The following is a 19091-nucleotide window of genomic DNA, read 5'->3' as shown; positions in this document are numbered from 1 at the left end:
CTGCTGAACTTGGGCGTGGGCGGAGGTCAGGAGCATTCATATGGTCACCTTATGGAACAGGGAACTGAAAGTGGAGAGTCTTGCTAGAACTTGAACCCAGGGGCCATGCCCACCTGATATGTGCTTTCTCTCGCAGAGTTCTGAAGATATCCGGTGCAAATGCATCTGTCCACCATATAGAAACATCAGTGGACACATTTACAACCAGAATGTGTCACAGAAGGACTGGTAAGGCATTGCCCAGGCTGGCCCTTGAGGTTGTGGGTGTTGACTGGGGTTCATGGACCCCTGGAGGATAAGCTTGCTCTCCCATTTCTATGGAGAACCTTACAAAGGAATGTTTTGTCCGTGGTCACACAACCGATTAGAAATAGGGTTCACATTTCTTAAATTCCAGCTGAGGGGTTCCTGGTCAGAGGAGTGGATTTTGTTATTTTGATTTGCTTTGATTTGGGTGTTTGTTCATATCTGCAAAATGGTAACAGAGAAGCTGGGAGAGGTAAATATTAGAGCCACGTACCGGGGGATCTTTCACCTACTTGCGTGCGCTTGGCGAAGCTCTGTTACACGCGTCATTTGATGCCAGTGTCTAACCACCTTGTAAGGCAGTGGGATGGGTTGTGTTCCCATTTTATAGCTGCCGAGATTGAGGCCCAAAGAGAATTTACATTATACTCCTGGAGTCTTGAATTCATTTCTGGATGCCTCACTTCAAAAAAGAGAGAAATAGGGCTTCCCTGGTGGCGCAGTGGTTGGGAGTCTGCCTGCTAATGCAGGGGACACGGGTTCGAGCCCTGGTCTGGGAGGATCCCACATGCCGCGGGGCAACTAGGCCCGTGAGCCACAACTACTGAGCCTGCGCGTCTGGAGCCTGTGCTCCACAAGAGAGGCCGCAATAGTGAGAGGCCCACGCACCGTGATGAAGAGTGGCCCCCACTTGCCACAACTAGAGATAGCCCTTGCTCAGAAATGAAGACCCAAAGCAGCAAAAATAAATAAATTTAAAAAAAAAAAAGAGAAATAATCAAAAAATCATTCAGAGAAAGGACATCAGCTTGTTGAAGGAAGTTTCAGCATGCTCTCCTGGAGAGAACGGGTTAAGGGATTATAGTCTGAGAAGGAGAGGACTTGGGGACACACGCAGCTGAGAGGGCAGGAGAGGGGCTGGCGTGCTCTGAGGCGCGCCGTGTGGTTTGGGTGTAGGACTGGGGCCAGCAAGGAGAGCTCCAGGGAACCAGATTGAAGTGTGAGTTGAGGGGGCGTTGCAGGCCGTTTGAGGAGCAGGGGCGCCTCATTCCGGAGGCTATGAGCGCAGGTGTGGTGCTGCCTGCATCCGGTCCCCGCGGAGCGGTTACGCCACACGGGGGAGCCCAGGTCAGCGTTGCCTCTACTTGGTCAGGTGTCAGGATCACCAGGTGGGCTTTGAGAAAATACAGAGTCCCAGCACCCCCTCCGCCATGATTTTTCGGTTCTTTTTTGTTGTTGTTTTTCCCAGCTTTATTGAGATGAATCAGACATGTGACGTTGTATAAGCTTACGTGATTTGATACATGTATCTATTGTGGAACAAGGTTAGACAACACCTCCATCGCCTCACAGGGTAGCCTTGCAGGTGTGGGTGTGGTAGAACATTTAAGATCTACTCTCTTAGCAACTTCAAGTGTACATAATTGTTAACATGTATCGTTAATGATAGTCACCATGCGGTATGTTATATACCAGCCCCCCCCCGCCCCCCACCCCGCCCAAGATTTTCATTCAGTGAATATGGGGGTTGGGGCATGGCAGAAACTTTTTCTTAAATAAGTGATTGTGATGCGGTTGGTCCAGAGCAGCATTTGGGGATTTTGAACCTGTCCAGCTCTGAGTGTGTGATTTTCTGAGAACCAGTCTGGTTAGATGCAGACTCTGGATCGACCCTGCCTGCCTTTCAATCTAGCTTTTCTCCTTGTTCATTGTGAAACAAGTTACTTAATCCCCAGTGTATTCAGTTTCTTCATCTGTAAAGCGGTGGCAGTGTTTTGAGTATTAAATAAGAGTGTGTTTGTATGTGTTTGTGTGCGTGAGCGCACACTTGTGCAATGCATGTACAAGTAAGTATAGCACTTAGAACAATTCCCAGCACATGGTGAGGCCGTATAAATGTCGGCTGATAGTATTAGTAATGTATATTGTTATGCCTTCCTGGAGGCCATGAAGAGGCCAACTTACGCCACAGCCCAAGAGGGAAGCCCCAGTTTCCTTCTGTCTTTGCCAGTCCTGGCGGAGTTACAAAGCCCCAGGACCTGGAGCCCTGGGGAAGCCCCTGTGACCTCTTTGTATCTTGTGGTTACAGTTCAAATAGCGTCAGGAATAAAGGACTAGATTGTCTCAGCCCAGACACCAGCTACATCCCTCAGGCACCACCACATTATACCAGCACTGTCTCTGCACTGGGGCCAGAGTAAGGCCCCAAGCCAAGCGTGGATGCCACGGAGGACGGAGTCCTACCTGGACCTCTCAGGCTGTGGTTTATTTCCTTCCCCTGGGAAGTCAGCATTAGGGGCTGCCTGAGAAACAGTTCCACGAAGGCTGGTGGGTGGAACCTGAGGCTGGGATGTAAGACCCCAGGGTTCTGGGACCCAGCGACCCTGGCCTGTCAGGGAGGGGAGGCATCGCAGGCTGCCTGGAGCCCTGTAGGGGAGGGGTGGGGCCTGACCCTCTGATCCTAGACCTCAGGCCAGGGCCAGAGGAGACCAGCTGTGTCCTCGGGCCCCTTCCGCATGGTCCCTCCACTGCGAGAAGGACACCTGGGCCCTCCCCTGGTGGAGAGGGGTGAAGCCAGGGTGTCTGAGCGGCACAGGCCACGTTCCCGTGTTGCAGGCGCTCTGCCGTCTCATGCTGGGGGTCCTCGTGCCTGTGAGGGGCAGAAACCCCGACACCTTCTCCCTGATGGTGGAGCTCCCGAGGAGTGCACTATAGAGACAGTCCCCGAGCTGGCTAGTGCAGTGTCTCTCACACTTCTAAAAATACAGGCTTCAAACAAATCTGTTTTGGAAACACATTGTGTAGAAGTCAGGACTGCCCCTGCTGAGCGGAGCGTCCGTGGCCCCTCCCTCCCACCCTCCGGCACAGAGGGCCCTGGGGTGCCCCAGGGAGCACATTTTGAAGGACACTGATAAACACACACATGTCCTCACGTGTCCATGACGACACCGAGGCCCAGAGAAGTTACATACATCACCTGCAGAAGGCGGAGACTTAACCAGCCTGCCCTCCGGTAACCCTTCACCCTACGGCGCTATCACTGATCCCCAAAAAGGGACACGCCACGGTTTCACTGATTCTCTGGGGAGAGGACACATCCCTGTGGGGAACCCACACGTCCCACTGGTGCACCAGAGTGACCTTCCAGACCCAGCGAGAAATCTGGGCCTCAGAGGCTGGTAGAGGCCCCCGGAGAGGGGAGGTCCCAGGAGTGATGACCCAGTGCTGGGTGTGGACCTGGCCCTGTCCAGCGGCCCCTCCCCGGGCAGGGGCTGAGTTACAGCAGGGAACCACCTGCCCAGCGCTGGAAGTGGGGTCATCAGAGGTTCAGGTAAAATCACACCCTCCACATATGGACTTTTAGGGGGAACAGAGGCTTGTGGAGGACATGCCAGCCCACACTGTTGGTGCCTCTGCCAGAAACCCCGCCTGAGCCTGAGGGCCCCTGGGACAGCCCGGGCCAGAGCTAGAAGGGCCTGGAGGGTCATCCGGCGCCACCCCTGCAGCTCCCAGAGGCGCAGCTCCCAAAGGAGGCTCGGGCCCAGGGCACCAGGCTCCTGGTGGCAGGGCCCGGCTGAGACACAGCAGTGGGAGGGGATAGGGAAGTGGGGTTCAGAGATGTTGAAGACGGCATAGTCACTGGCTTGTGGTGCATCCGTGGGTTAGAGGAGGCCTGGCGGAGGTGCTGCCTGCCACGGGGACAGACCCTGGACCCGAGGGACTGGGGTGGGGTGGGGGTGGAGTCTGTGCCGCTGGGACACTCACCCGGTGAGTCGCGGAGGGCAAAGGCTTCGAGAGGCTGTGGGTTGGGAAAGGGGTTCCGCCAGCCTGACCCTTCAGAGACCCTCCCCTCCCTGGGGAGACCCCCGGCTGCCCCCACAACCCTCTGTCTGTTGCAGCAACTGCCTGCACGTGGTGGAGCCCATGCCGGTGCCCGGCCACGACGTGGAGGCCTACTGCCTGCTGTGCGAGTGCAAGTACGAGGAGCGCAGCACCACCACCATCAAGGTGCCCGGCGGCCGCCCCGCCCCCTCTTCCTGGGGGGCCTGCGCGGCCCCGCCCCGCCCTCCATCCTGTCCTGTTTCCTTCTGCAGCGTTGCTCGGGCTGGGGGGCTGGGGGGCTGGCCCCGAGGCTGGCTTGGTCGCAGCCCAGGGACCCCCTTCCCACCCGCCTTGGGGCCGCTGTCCCGGCTGACGCCGTCACTCGCGGGGGGCCAGGGGGGCCGGGGACCCGCCCGCTCCCCACCTTCCTCTCCCCTCTCGCCTTCCGTGTGTTCAGTAGACATTTCCGGGCTCCTGCTGTGTCCTGGGCACCGTGAGAGATGCTGGGGCGGAGGTAGCCCGCCCTCCGGAGCCTGCAGTCTGCTTAAGCTTCCAGAGCTGCGGGCCTGGCAGGATGGGCATCAGACGCCCCCCTTGCTTCCCCTGAACCCCATTCTTGTGGGCATCAGTGAATTCAGGGGAGGTGGCGGAATGGCCACCAGCACACAGTGAGGACATGGAGAGGCCTGGTCCCTGGTCCCCTCCAGGCTGACGATCCCCCAGCACCGCCACACCCCAGCCAGGGCGAGCCTGGCCATGCTTGCCGATTTCCAACATAAGCCTCTCCTGGTCCAGCTTTTAAGCTTATTTCTGCGTGTCTGGTGAAGGGCCTGGAAATAGCATCAGGAGAGAACCCGCAGGACTTTGGCAGCAGCCCCGAGCCTGCCGTCGGGCTTCCCTTCCGAGGTTCTTTTGGAGGGGAAGTGGTCCTCACCGCTGCCCTCGCTGCCTGGCCCATGGTGCTCATCCTGTTCCCTCTGAGGTGGAGGCGGTTGCCTGTCCACCCTCCCTATCATCACCCCTTCCCCTCTGAGCTTATCCACTGGCCCCACGCTTGGGGGACCAGGTCCCCAAGACCTTAGGTTGGAAGGGACTTCCTGACGTGGGGACCTCATCAGATACACTTCCTAATCCCCGTTTCCCTCTAGTCCTTGCTAAGAGACCAGAGAGAACCACCTCCAGCTTCAGCCCCCCCCTTCCTGGGGTACAGGCAAGAGTTCTGATCCTTTACCCTGGCTGAAGATGCCCCAGTCAGGGAGGCGTGTGGTCCAGCTGGACTTGGCTGTGGACCGAGCTCGGCTCCCGTCACAGCATAGACACGGGGCTAGGGTCGGCAGCGACAGGTGGCAGTTGGGGAGCAGAAGAGGCATAGGCGTTGCGGTCACAGCAAATCTGGGTTCCAGGCACATCCACCACTTGGTATTCTTAGGACTGAGGGTGATGGCGTGGCCTGGGGGGGTCAGCATCAGGTGAGTGTCAGCCCCTGGGGTACTGTGGCCCCAGTAACTGCGGTGTGTTACTGACCATGGAGAGCAGTGTCCTGGGGAGTCCTGCCTAAGGTGCCCGGAGGACTCACACTGGGAAACATCTCGTTAGCTTCTTTGACTGTTTTTCCTGTAAAACGAAAATGGCTGCAGCTTGGGAGGCTCTCCAGGCATGTAAGAGATTCTGGGAGTTGTCTTTCTGCCCCAGCCTCACTTCCCGCTGTTGCTGACAGGGGAGGGGCTGTGGCCGCTTGCCTGTCCCCTCTGCCCCCTGACGGTGACTCGCCCTCTATGGACTGAAGCTCCCACCCCGTCACCCTGTGCTGCCCTCAGCAGGGCTCGGTTCTCCCCACTCTGACGGGCACTCCCCCCGCCCCCGTCTGGCCGGGCAGATTCCCCTCCCCTCTCTCCACTCCTGGGGGTGCCTCATCTGTCATCTTTGTGCTGCCAGAGAACTGGTGGCTCTTGTGGGGTCCTGACCGCCGAGGGCACGGTCAGCAAAGGTGGAGTGGGTCGTTCTCCGCGCCCGCAGTCTCCTGGCCCGTGTGCAGGGAGCACTTGGGGCCACGCTGCCCGGTGAAGACAGACTGCAAGGGAGGGGAGCGGCAGCCCGCAGGGCGAGCTGGGTCCCTTCCACTCGCAGGTCATCATCGTTATCTACCTGTCGGTGGTGGGCGCCCTCCTGCTCTACATGGCCTTCCTGATGCTGGTGGACCCTCTGACTCGAAAGCCGGACGCCTACACTGAGCGGCTGCACAGCCAGGAGAACGAGGTAGCGGCCCCTCCGCCCACACGCGGCGTCCCTGGGGCCTCAGCGGCCGCCCTCCCCCCCGGCGCTCCAGTCGGCTCTCCCGCCGGGTGTCCTACGCGCCACCCGACCGCAGTGTCTCCTCAGCGGGGGCACCCTTGAGTTTTCCCTGATCTGGCATCAGGCAGCTTCAGTGCACAGGTCGGGAGCCTCCTTGTCGCCCTGCATTCCTAGCAGAGGGGCAGTGAGCCCGCCAGGCAGCCACATGTGGGTGCTCAGACCTTGGTGTCAGGCTGACGGTGGACTTGGAGCGTGTGCCCAGAGAGTCAGGGGAGCCCAGGGTGGGACACAGGAGGCGCAGGCAGCTCTGTGGGAGTGAGAGGTGGTGTGTGCCATGCAGAGCTGTGACGGTGTCAGGGGCTCCTGGCCTGTGCCCCTCGAGCTCGCCCCCTCGGGTCTGCACAGCTGCCACGTGTGCCCGAGACAGCAGTGAGGGAGGAGGGGTGCCCCAGAGGGTGGCATCTGTGGGCAGGTGGGGCTCAGGACGCTTCCTGTCCTGGGGACCAGCTGCACGCAGGTGCGGAGAGCTCGGCCTCACCCTGGTTTATGTAAAGTCGGGGTGGAAGGACCACAGCTGGGAGGTTAACACGTGTAAGAGGGACTTTTCCTGCAGAGACACAGGTGAGCAAGGTGAAGGGGTGAGTGGTCACTAGAGCGCCAGGCTTAGGCTGCAGCGCCGGCTGGCTGTCGCCCTTGAGAGCATCTCACGCAGCGGGTGGAGCTGGTAAGGGCAGGTTCCCTCCAAGAAGAGGGGCTGGGGCTCAGACCTCAGCGTGAAGCTGCCTGGCCGGCCGCATGCGGCAGGCGTGCACACGGCCAGGGAGGGAGGGGGCCTGGCCCGTCCCTGGACCCCATGGCTCCTCCTGGGTGGGTGCCCCCAGCCTCCTGCTGACACGCGCCCTGCCGGTGGAGCTGGGGCTGGGAGGCGGGGTGGGGGGGCGGGCGGGCGGGCTGGCAGCTGGGTGGTCTCTGTCCAGGAGGAAATCTCACGCGCCTACCTGGTTATTAACGCGCGGTAACAGCGGCTCTGCTGGGGGCAGCGCGGCGCGGGTGAGTACGCCGTGATTAGGGGATGCTTGTGGTAATTGCAGTCCTGGCTGGGGAGCGGCTGAGAGATGGGCCATGATTACACGGCTCCGCGGCCTCCCCCCGCGGCCTTCCCGGAATGCGTGCCACCTGGCTGCGGAGCCCGAAGGGAGGGCAAGCCACACGGCTCTTTATGGGCCCCGCCCTGGGCACCCCGGCTCGCCCCGTCCGTTTCTCTTCCTCCTGATGTACTCAGGTCCTGCAGGTGCCCCGTGTAGACAGACGCACAGACCTCGGGCCCGCCCTCAGGGTACGAGCCTGGGGTAGAGCCCCGGGTCAGGGATGTGGGATAGAAGGATGTCAGGGGAGGGGCGGGGGAAGCTGGGGCTGACTTTTCCTCGGTGTTAGTGTGGGAAGGCTTCCTGGCAGCGGGGCTCTTCCGTGGTGGGGAGGGGCCGCTTAAGTGCTGGGGCCGCTGGAGCTGAGTGGAGCGGAGACCACGGTGGCGCCCGGGCCTGGGGCCGGCGAGGGGAGGGGGCCCTGCCTGGCTGAGCTGAATCTCTGGAAATGCTCTGAAGAGCATTTCCCTTCAGAGGGATGGGGTCCCCCCAGGGCGGGGGACTTAGCTTTCACCCCAAGCGGAAGAAAGTCAGGCTCTAGGCCTGTGCAACTCAGTGACCTTGAGAAGGCTCCCCTCCACACCCCAGGAGTCGGGGGGGTCGATCGCATCCTAGGATGGGGGCCCTTTGGCTTTGTCCCCCCATTCCTGTAGCCGGGAGCTCCTGCCCTGGGGCTCAAGGACAGAGAGGAGGGGGGCCCGGCCCACCGCGCTGAGGAGATGAAAGCCCCGCTCCCTCTGAAGGTGCCGGCCGGCCCGGTGGGCCCCTGGTGCGGGGCGCTGCCTTTCCTGATTCCAGCAGCATCGGGACTAATCCCCCGGCTCAGACGCCCTTTGAAAGGAGGAAGCCGGCCTTTTTGCTGGGGCAGAAACAGCAAACAGAGCTGTGCTAGATGTGTAGGTTTGGCCCCTTTTTTTTTTTTTTTTTTTTTTTTTTTTTTTTGCGGTACGCGGGCCTCTCACTGTTGTGGCCTCTCCCATTGCGGAGTACAGGCTCCGGACGCGCAGGCCCAGCGGCCATGGCCCACGGGCCCAGCCGCTCCGCGGCATGTGGGATCCTCCCGGACCGGGGCAAGAACCCGTGTCCCCTGCATCGGCAGGCGGACTCTTAACCACTACACCACCAGGGAAGCCCGGTTTGGCCCCTTTTGAAGAGAGAGAAGGAAGGGTTCCTGCAAGGCTGTGGGTGTCTGTGGGCCTCAGCTCTGCAGGGTCCCCCGAGACCACAGCCCACTGGGCGGGAGCAGGGGAGAGATGGGTGTGCAGGAGTGATGGCACCCGGGGACCCTCCCTTCCCAGGGCAGTGAGGAGCCCAAGAGGGACAGGGCCCTCGTCCCCCTGAGCCCAGAGCAGGAAGGGGGACGAGGAAGGGCAGGGCTGGCGGACATCTCTAGAACGGCCGTCAGGACCTCGTGGCCCAGCTGTTAGGAGTGTGGCATTGGGATTGTGATCCTGGGCCACAGTCTCAGCTCTGCACTCGCTGTCCCGGTGTTTAACCCTGTGGTTAGTTTTCCAAGTCTGAAAAGTCAGCGTGGTTTTCCTGTCTCAGCGTGGTTGCTGTGATGCCGTGTGTGCAGCTTTACAAGTGTTTGTGCAGCCTTGAGAGCAAGACCTTTCACTGGGGCCCTGACCTGAAGGGCTGCCCTCACTGCAGGCAGGAAGGCTGAGGGGTGGCAGGGCCAGAGGCCAGGGGCAGGGAGGCCAGGCCAGGCGCGCACGGTTCAGCCAGCCCAGACGGCTTGAATGTGGGGCTCGGGAGACACGGGTCCAAATCCTGTGTGACCTTGGGCAGCAGAGCCGCAGATGAGAGTCACGTAGCCCATGAGCCAGTCTCGTGAGCCTGGGAATAATGCAGGTGCAGCGCCAAGAGAGCGCCCGGCACCCAGGGACGCTCATCCTCAGGCCTGTCCCGCCCCGTCCGTAGCAGGCACCTTCCTCCTGGTGGGCAGGGCTCCCCCTCCTGCCCTCACTGCCCAGAGGCCCAGCTTGGGGGGTAAGAGGGTTGGAAGTGGTAGCATCTCTCCTGTGACAGAGCCGGTGAGGACCAGGCCCCACTCTCAGCGTTTCTAGGACAGACGTGGCATCTCTAATACCCATTAATCAGACTATTAGCGGTGGAAGCGCAGAGCCTCTCAGTCGCAGCTTTCCCGGCTTAGGACCTGTTTGTCAAGGCTTTACGTGAAGGAAAAACAAGTGGTCCTGTGGAAATGTGAATTTCAGCTGTTCCTTAACGCGCTGCTTTCCCTCCAGACGCTCTCCCGATGGGACAGGAGAGCAGCCGGGGCCAGGAAGGGTGCAAGGAGGGGGCAGGCGGTGCTTTTCCGCCCTGCCAGGCCTGCCCCCAGGCTCCCAGGAGGATGAGAGTGTGGGCAGGCCGGCGGGGAGAGAAGCCCCTGTAGCCCTGGAGCCGGGATAGCTCGGTCCTGGAGGGCCAACAGCCTCCCACGAGGGTCTCCAGTGCCCCCTCACCTAGACGGCCATGCAGAGGCTGGTTCTGAACCGGGAAGGGACAATCTGAAAAGTAGCGACACCAGTGACCTTTCAAGGGCAGGTCCCCCCTCCTGCCTGGGGGCTCCGGGAGTGGGTCTCACACTGACAGGTGCTGTGAATTGAGTGCTTGTGATCTGCCAGGCACCGCTAAACGCTGTGCGCCCACTGTCCCTGAGAAGATGCTCCTGCAGGCTCCATCCATGGGTGGGAAGCAGGTTCAGAGGACAGGGTGTCAGCCAGGGTCGTGCTCCAGGGTCAGAGCCCAGGTGCAGAGCCAGGTTTGATTCCACAGTCATCTTCCCACCGTGAACTGCTGGGGAGGAAGGAAACTGAACACCCCGCAGGCTCCAACTCTTGACAGCGGTGCGCTGAGGACGTTACACGTGTTACTGTATGTAACCTTGCCGTACCCCGCTCCTGGTCATAAACCGTGTGTGTTAGGGTGTGGGGCGCCACCCACGAGGTCCTGAGTCATGACCAGCATGCTGAGTGTTGTGTGAAGGGGTGTGTGTGTGTGTGTGTGTGTGACAGTATAGGCAGAAAAGCCTAAGAAGTCGGGTTTACTAAGTTGAAGCTTGGGGAAATCAAGTGGCTTGTCAAGGACACACAGCTCCTAAGTGGCCGAGACTGGGAGAAGGTGGCCAGCTGTAGAACCCAGGGTCCTGGCTTCGACTCTGATGCTCCAGCACCTGCCCCTGAGGTGCTGCCGTGGTCCTCGTCCAGCCTGGCAGAGTAGGCTTCCTCGGGGTCCCGGGCTGAGGGCTCCCGGTGGGCAGCGTCCGTCTCTAACTCACCCTGGGCAGAACTCTGGGCGGCAGTGACGACCTGCCAGCCTCACCGCCCGCCGCCAGTACGCTGCCTCCCCACCCCTTGCCCCCATCCCCCGCCCCTACCTCCCCAGCCTGGCAGCTGCATGGCGACAGAAGCTGTGCCAGCTCGGGGCATCAGAAGCAGAGTTGCAGTTGCTGGGCGGCCCTGGGCTTAGAGAGGTGTGCTAATTCCTTAAGAGGTGTGTGGCAGGAGATGAGAGGCAGGGAGAGCTGGGGAGGAAATCCCCCGGGCTGTGGGCCTGGCCCTTGGCTCCAGTTCCCCCCTGAGATCAGGTTCGGGTCCTGCAGGAAATGCATAGGCTCTGGAGCTTCAGAGGCAGAGAAGTGGTAATTAGGGGGAGATGCTGCCTTTGACGGCAGCGGCAGTTCTGAGGGCGGGGGAGGGGGGGGATGGGGCAGAGTGGGGAGGGCGCCAGAGCGGCTCTGGCTCTGGAATGGGCATGAAGGGTGAGCTCCCACCTCCACCCTGACAGACACTGTCCTTCGGGGAGTGAGCTGGGGTCGCAGCCCCGGCAGAGCAGGTCCTCGGGGTCTCCCTGCTGTTCTGGCCGTGGCCGGCAGGGCCGAGGAGTTCTGCAGCCGGCTACCAGCCGTGGGGGCACATGGTGCCTCTCCTCGAACGACAGGGTCATCGCGTCCTCTGTGCTGACCCTCCGCGCTCCTCTTGAGGGTCAGGAGCGAGTCTGGGGCGCGGCCGGGCCTGACCAGAGCCCCCGCTTCCCAGGCCCCCGCCCATCCCGCAGCCGTGGGCGCCCTGTGCTGGGTGGGCCCTCGGGGAGGCCTTTGGGGTCGCTCTCCTGGCACTGTTTAATAATGTCAGGCGTTTGAGACCCCCCGGCTCGCGGTGCCAAGCCTCCTCTTCTCGCAACAGGACGCGCGCTCTGTGGCGGCCGCCACCTTCTCCGGGCCCCGGGCGAACACGGTCCTGGAGCGCGTGGAGGGAGCGCAGCAGCGGTGGAAGCTGCAGGTGCAGGAACAGCGGAAGACGGTCTTCGATCGGCACAAGATGCTCAGCTAGGCAGCAGTGCCGCCAGGCCTCGGTCAGGGCAGGGCCGGAGGCCGCACGGAGCTGGCCGCTCTCCCCACTCAGTGCCGCCCTCCGGTCTCCCCCTTAAAGCCCGGGCTGTTTTCCCTTCTCCCTCTGCTTTGACACGTGCTCAGCTGCATAATCTAGGAAGAGCGCTGGGCCCGTGGTCTCGGTTTACCTGTGCAGGTGGTCTTCGCCGGGGAGGGCTGGGGGCCATGGGACTGGAGCGACCCTGTCACCTTGCTCCCTCCTTGCCACCCTCCCGGCTCCAGACCTTGGGAGCTCGGTCATCAGCAGCTGAGTGTGGGACAGGAAAGCACGGCCGGCTTCCTGCCGACCCGACTCGTCGGCCCTGGCCTGGCCTGGCCTCACTCCAGCCCTCGGGACGGCTCTGCTGGGAAGGCTGGTGCCACAGCCCGGCCGTCGTCCTCAGGGCGCACCTGGACGCTGTTCCGGCTTCTCTTCTCCTTGCTTTTCTCCCATCAATGCAGGCAGAGCCAAGTGCCCTGCTTACTCTGCCTCCTGGCCCCCCCTCCCACTTCGGAAGCCAGGCGGTGCCCCCCCCCCCAACCTCCCGCCCCGGTCTGCAATTGCTGAGCCATTGATGGGACCACAGGACCCCGAGGCCGAGCGGTGGCTCTGAGCACCTGGGCTCCTATCCTCAGATTGACACTTGTCCCTGAATTTCATTGTACCAGTGCATGGAGAGGAATGTCATCCTTCTGTTACTTGTAAATCAAGGAAGCATCATGAGATTGTCTTATTTGTCTCACTTTGTGGATCTCAAGAGACTTCAAGGACTACGAGTGTTTCACAAGTGGACCCAGAGAGGGGACAGGAGCATTGTCCTTGAGGGGTCCAGGCAGAGAGGCAGGGGGCGGACAGTCCAGGTGGCTGTGGCGGACGGAGCCCACGGGGGGCCTGGGCGGGGTCGCTGCTCCTTTCAGGCTCCATTCCCTGCAGGGGGCAGTGGGTGAACTGACCCTTAGGAACTCTCCTGAGTTTGTGTTTCACCTTTGTGGGAGAGTCCCCTGAAACTCTGAACAGTGTCTGATGGCAGTATCTTACAGATACAGTACGTGGCGCTCACTGAAAAGCCCGTACGTTTCCCTAGGTGAAAACCAGCAGGTACTCAGGGGTGGGGGCAGCCAGGGAAAGGGCGCTGCCAGGAGAATCTTCCAGTGGCTACCAGGGCTGAGTCACATCCATCCATCCGTCCCAGAAGTGTGGCGGGGGTGCGTCCGGGACCCAGGCAGAAACAAGGGCCTGGTGGCCCAGCTGGATCTGATTGAATTTCTTCCCGTGGGGTTTGTCCAAGTCAACGTGTTGAGAAGGCTCCGTGTGGCTCCCTGAGCCAGGGTCTTGGTGGGGTGGGCATTTCAGTTTGCAAAGATGCGCCCAAGTTCAGAGCCATGTACAGGTACTGAAGGGCACGGGCGGGGTGATGTGTAGACGGTGCTCCAGAGGAGCAGAGACTTGGGGTTGGCATTGGAAGTGAGCGAGGGACACAGTGGAGGGGCGGGGTTGACGGGTCCTGGGCCAGCGTGCCTGGTCAGCGGGAGGCTTGTGGTGGGTTAGCGAGAGGTACGTGGGCCGCAGTTGGCTGCGCAGAGGACCCAGTGCCGGCTGTGTCTCCGCCCTAGTTTGCCCAGCGTACACTTGGTGCCGGCCAGGCCACCCGCTGCCTCAGAGGCCTCGGTGGGCTGCGCGTTCTTCCACGATGGGGATGTTTTCCAACAGTGGGTAGATGGGTGTGTCGGCCTGTCAATCACCAATCCAGACACTGGTGTCTCAAATTGCCAGACACTGCCCAGGGGAGACCTCGAGTACTGTAGTTTCTCTGTGTCTTGGTCGAGTCCTGCAGGTGATCTGACCTGTCGGGTAGTCTTAAGGATTTGGTCTGTAGCAGGCAGCTGTTGTTATCTGTAAATAAGCCCAGTATGTGAAAATAAATTAATGTAAAAGGTTAGGAATGATTCTTCAGTGTCTTAAGGGCTCAGCCAGTAATCCAGCCTCTCAATGTGCTTTGACTTCGCGCACACACTGGTTTCGGACAGCTACTCCCAGGTGTGCCTCGGCGCCTTTCTATGAGTGACCTTGGAGCAGGGTCCCTGCAGCCAGCTCAGCAGAGGCCAGAAGGAGCTGTTCCCCGCCTCATCTGAGAAATAAGTTCTTGTGTTGTGTTCAGAAGTCCTATTTGTCTCCCATCAAACAGCCACACTGTTCTGCAAAGGTTTCTTCCCACCCAAGAACTTGTTGGGTTTGGCCCTGGGGACCGAGCCTTGGAATTGGTCAAGCGACACGTGCGGGGAACGGGGAGCAAGGGGCCATCCCGCTCCCGGCCTCCCCCCTCCACCCCTAACCCGGACCTGCTCCTTCATTCTCTGGCTTCCTTGCATCATTCTTAACCCTGCGAATCCCCAACCACGGGTCTCCAGCCCAGCCTGTCCCGTTACCAGCACCCTCCCACTGCCCCCACCCCTGCAGCTCAGTTCTGCCCACAAGACTGAGCAGGGTGTCTGCAGGTTCACCGTCTCTACCGCATCCCCCTCCCCTCCAGGGGGCCATTCGCCCTTTGGCATTAGTCCTAGGCAAGCTTCCTGTGTTTCTGTCCCCTGCTCCCTAACGTGGGAAATCTTGCCTCACTGCTTGGGGAAAATCAAGGCCGTTAGGGGTGATCTCGCAATTTCCTTACCCCACCTGCAATTTTCCTTCCAATTTATCTCGACTGCTTTGACTTGGAGATTGCTTCCTGTTCCAGGCCAACCCACGTGTCCCTTCTCCCTGGGACCGCCATCACCTCCAAGCTCGTCCTGTTGCCCGGTGCCGCCCAGCCTATCCACACACTCAAGTCTCCTGCCCTGAAAGGCCCATCTGTGGGCTCCACGCTCAACTCTGGCTATGGGGGTCCCTTCCCTGTCCCCACTCAGTCCCTCCCCCGAGCCCTCCACAGGTGGAGGTGCTGGTGAGTGTAACTGCTGGACCCAGAGCGCGTCCTCGGCTCGGGCCCTCCCAGCCCTTACGCCGCACTGACGCTGGACCCTTCTCCCCAGATACGCGGCTTCCCGGGCCTCCCCGCTCAGGCCGCTCAGCTCGATGTACAATTTAACGTGGACGTTTTCTCGGAGGCTTTTCTCTCTGGTGGTTTCCTGACGTTAATTCTAGAATCTCCGACTCTAGCCCAGACCTGACCCCCAGCTCCAGACCTTCTACCTGGTTCTCAGCTGGGCCCTCCCCGCTGGGGCCCACAGAGCCTGTCAAAATCAGCACGTCCAAAAATAAACGCATCCTTGCCTGGAAATCGGCTGCTTTTAGTTCCTTTATCTGCGTCGGTGGTGCCACCAGCTGCCAAGGTGCTCAAGCCGGAAACCAGGGGCTCGTTGGAGTCTTGAGTCTCCCTGGGCTGCAGGTCCCACCTGCGGTCACTCACGAAGTCCTGGCAGCTGGGGCATCTGTTTCCTCCCCTCTGCCCGACAACCACCGCCCGGTTCATTCTTTCTCTTGGGGTTCTCGTGGGGAGCACCGGGGAGCTCACTTTACTCCGATCACGTCACTTCACTCCTTCAAGACTCTCCAGGGCTCCCCATGGCCTGTGGCCTGAGGGGTTATTTTGTTTGTTTTTGGCCACGCCTCGCGGCTTGTGGGATCTCAGTTCGCCAACCAGGGATTGAACCCGGGCCACAGCAGCGAAAGCCCAGAATCCTAACCACTGGGCCACCAGGGAGCTCCCCCAGGGCCTGAGTGCTTTACTGAGGCCATTGTCCACCAGCCCCTCTGATCATCAACCCCAGACAAATTGGCGGGAGTTACTGGTGGGGACTCTGAGACCCTTGGAGGGGCGCTGATGGCCCCCCAGACACAGGCTCACTCGGGGTGGAGGGGGTGCCAGCCATAGGTGCCCAGGAGGCTCTGCGTCCCTCCGCTCCCAAGCCCTGCCCTGGGCACGCGGAAGTGGGGGCAGAGCTTGAACAGGTGACTGAGGACCGGAAGGGGGATGCCCGGGCCTGGCTTCTCTGTCCATCTCTGGGCACCTGCATTCCGTGCCACGCAACTCCCGCGGGCCGGGAGTGCCCGGGGGATGCCCGGGCCTGGAAGCGGGACGGACCTGGCTTCCTGACCCCGCTCGGCCCTTCCAATCCCTCCTATCCGAGGCAGTCTCCTTTTCCGTAATGATACTGCGGCCCGGGGCCTGGCCTGTAGTAAGTGCTCGTCAGACGAGGGGCAGGGACCAAAACCCCAGAAGGTTGGTCCTCCATCTAGTAAAGCGGGTGGGGCGTTAAGAACGTGAGCTCTGGGCCAGCAGCCGGGTGCAGACCCCAGCTCTGCCTCTCACTACAGGGGCGCAGGCACCTCATGGGGGTGTGTGAGGAATACATCGTTACTGTGTCTAAAACACTTAGAACAACACTGCTGGGTGCTGGGTCTTCTGACTCATATCATCACTGTGACAGCATAACCCCCAGCCAGCCAGGCAGGGTCTGTAGATGCCAGGGGGACTTCCTGCACTGTGACATCAGCAGCCCTAGGATTCCAGAAACGCTGACCCCTCAGCCAAATCCCACCTTGTGGAAGTTCTGCCCTGAACTTCCTGGGGGGCGATGGGTCCCGTGGCCCCCTGTCGCCGGGTGTGGGTCAAGCAGCCGGAGGCCGGCTGACCCGAGGCCCCTGGCCTCTTCGGCCTCCTGCATCAGGGCGGACACGCAGGGTAAGGCTCCACCGGGCATCCGGAGCCTGGCCCTGCCCTGGCCCTGCTGTCCGTCGCCGTGCGGCTGGGTGCAGACGATCTGTCCGAGCCTCAGCTTCTCCAGATGGAGAGGGAGGGCCTGAAGCCAGCCCGTGGTTCCCCAAGGGCGTCCCACGTGTGCAAGGCGACTTCAGGTGGTGCCCGGAAGCGCGCTTTTTTTTTCTAGTAGTTATGTGATTAACTTACTGTGCATTGGATCAAAATGTAACCAGCACATGAACTGCATGATTTTGTGAATGTTAATGTGAGGGGCAAGTGAAAGGAGGGAAGTGGGTACACGTGAGGAAAAATATCAGGAAGGTACCGAGTACAAATGGTCCTCAGACATGGCAGAAACGGCAGAATTGGGGGAGAAAGTTTGGAAGGAGCCGCGTGCCAATGATGCTGGTTTGGTGAGGCCAGGTGGTTTCTGGGCCACCATCAGCTCTGACACCTGTGGACAACTTAAGCTTCCAGTGCCCCCGTTGGCCTAATAGGGTGACAGAGTACTGAGAGGGTGTCTTGACAAGGCTCTGCTGGCCCGATGGTGCAGGGTGGCTCAGACCAGGCTCCAGACAGACCCCGGGCTGGAAACCCTGGACTTTACCAGAAAGGATTCATCGTGTAGCAGCCAAGCACGGCGACACTAGCCAGGCTGCCCGAGTCCAGGCCCAGCGCTGACCCTTCCAGCTGTGTGGCCTTGGGCAAGTTAATCTGTCTTTGCTTCCTCAGCTGAAAAGTGGGGATAGTAACTCATCTCACGGGGTGAGTGTGTAAATGCCTGCTGGGCGTGGTTTGTGTCTGCGTGGCAGGGGTGTCTCCCCACTGCTGCTCAAGGGGTGCTGGGGGCCACTCAGCCCACTCCCCACGAGGAGGCAGCACGGAACTCAACATGCGACAGGGTGACAAGGCAGGGGCCAGGACACAGGTGCCCCCTCCCTGCTGACTCCCCCAGCTCAGCAGGCTTTGCCAGACAGAGCTGGGCTGTCGCTCCACAGCCCACACTAGCCGGCTGCGTGTCCTGGGCCAACCCTGCCCGCTCTGGGTGCCTGCTTCGTCCGCTGACCACCGAGGAGGGTGGCCTGGGTGAACTCCAAGGGCCCCTCTGGCTCAGCTGCCAGGTAGTCCTGGAGCCACGTCCCTGCAGAGGCTGGCGTCCTAGCTCCCGGTTCAGCCCCAGGGGTGCGCAGTGATCACCCAACACCCAAAACGGTATCATCAAAGCCAGTCTGGAGACGGGGCAATCTTCCCCCAACCGTTAGGATTTCCTCACTGCGGACCCCGTGCACTGCCCGAGCGCCGATTCAAGCCCTCCTGCTGCACAGACGCCTGTCTTAGAGGCTCTGGAGCTTCCCGCTCCCGGGCCGGGTGTGCCAGCCCTCCCTTGGCCCTGGGCCGGGCAGCCCTGGAGGACAGCATCTCCACCGGCCCTGGGCTCCGGCCGGAGCTTCGTGCGTCTTGCTGGGGGACTCAGGAGCCAATCAGCGGAGGCTAGCGGGGCCCTCTCGTCCTCGGAGCTGATTCCAGATCACAGGTGCCCCCACCCCGCCCTTCCTCCTCCCCTTCTGGGTGTGTCACCGTTTGAAGCTTAATCAGGTAAAGTGTACCTGGTTCCTGTGCCGGGGCGGGAAGCCGGCCAGAGGCGGCCGAGGACGCCGCGGGCGACGGCGGGACTCTGGCTGGTCCTCCGGGAGGCCCCGGTCACCGGCCCGGAGTGGAGCGACGCCGCGCGAGGAGCGGCCCCAGAGGTAACGGGCATCGTGATGCCTCCGCCGGCCTGGAGCACAGCTAGGCAGGGCTCGGTCACCTGCCCTGGGAAAGAAAGCAGCCGGCCACCTGCTGGTGGGGGCCAGCACCCACCTCTGCGGGGAGCAGGGGAGGTTAGCCGAGCTGCCCAGGGCATCACCACCAGCGGGGCGTCTTTCTGGGTTGGGCTGGCTGCCTGCCGCCTGCCAGTATCCAGAGACTAAAGTGTGGATTTTCTGGTTGGGGATCAGCTCGGGGGGGCGCATCCTGGAGAGGAACTGAATGTGAGGGGTGAGGGCAGGGGAGAGCCTGTCCCGTGTCTGGCGTGGGAGCGGGCCTGGGTGTGCAGGGCAGCGGTTAGGGGCACTGCCTCTGGAGCAGGCTGCCAGGGTCAAGTCCCAGCCCCGTCCCTTAGCAGCTGTGTGACCACAGGCCGCTGGCTTGTCTGGTCTCCCCCACCACCTGTTACATGGTACCTATCTCGTCACACCATTGTGAGGGTCACGTAAGCCAAGAGGTCACGCTAGTGCCCAGCACAGGGCAAGGGCTGGAGAAATATTTTTGTTGTTTTTTCAGTCCTGCCATTTATGGAAACATGAGCTCACTTAAAACTCTCCAAGCCTTGGTTTCCCCATCTGCAAAATGGGGGATGAAAAGTCATCTCGAGGGGACTAAATAGCTGCGAGCACCTGGCAGGCGCCCAGTGAAGGGTGCCCTGCCTCCTTGTCAAGTCAGCCAAGGTCTGTTCCTGTTAAGATCCCATGTTTCCTC

At 61.0% G+C, this 19091-nt stretch overlaps 1 protein-coding gene across 2 annotated transcripts in view; it reads left to right on the top strand.

The window, feature by feature from the left end:
- Positions 1-11842, top strand: part of TMEM9 (transmembrane protein 9) — a 12863-nt gene extending 1021 nt beyond the window's left edge. The window contains exons 2-5 of one of the 2 annotated variants that reach the window (XM_007456137.1): positions 137-228; positions 4146-4254; positions 6196-6324; positions 11696-11842. In XM_007456137.1, coding sequence (XP_007456199.1) covers positions 137-228; positions 4146-4254; positions 6196-6324; positions 11696-11842 — 477 coding nt within the window. Of the gene's footprint in view, positions 1-132; positions 229-4145; positions 4255-6195; positions 6325-11695 lie in introns of both variants that reach the window. The other variant, XM_007456138.1, reaches the window with a different exon arrangement.
- Positions 11843-19091: the final 7249 nt, after the last annotated feature.

Source organism: Lipotes vexillifer, unplaced genomic scaffold (assembly GCF_000442215.2).
Source record: "Lipotes vexillifer unplaced genomic scaffold, Lipotes_vexillifer_v1.1 scaffold1201, whole genome shotgun sequence".
Classification (NCBI taxonomy): Eukaryota; Metazoa; Chordata; class Mammalia; order Artiodactyla; family Lipotidae; genus Lipotes; species Lipotes vexillifer.
Note: the sequence above shows the minus strand (reverse complement) of the source record. Positions and strands in the feature narration are given on the sequence as shown.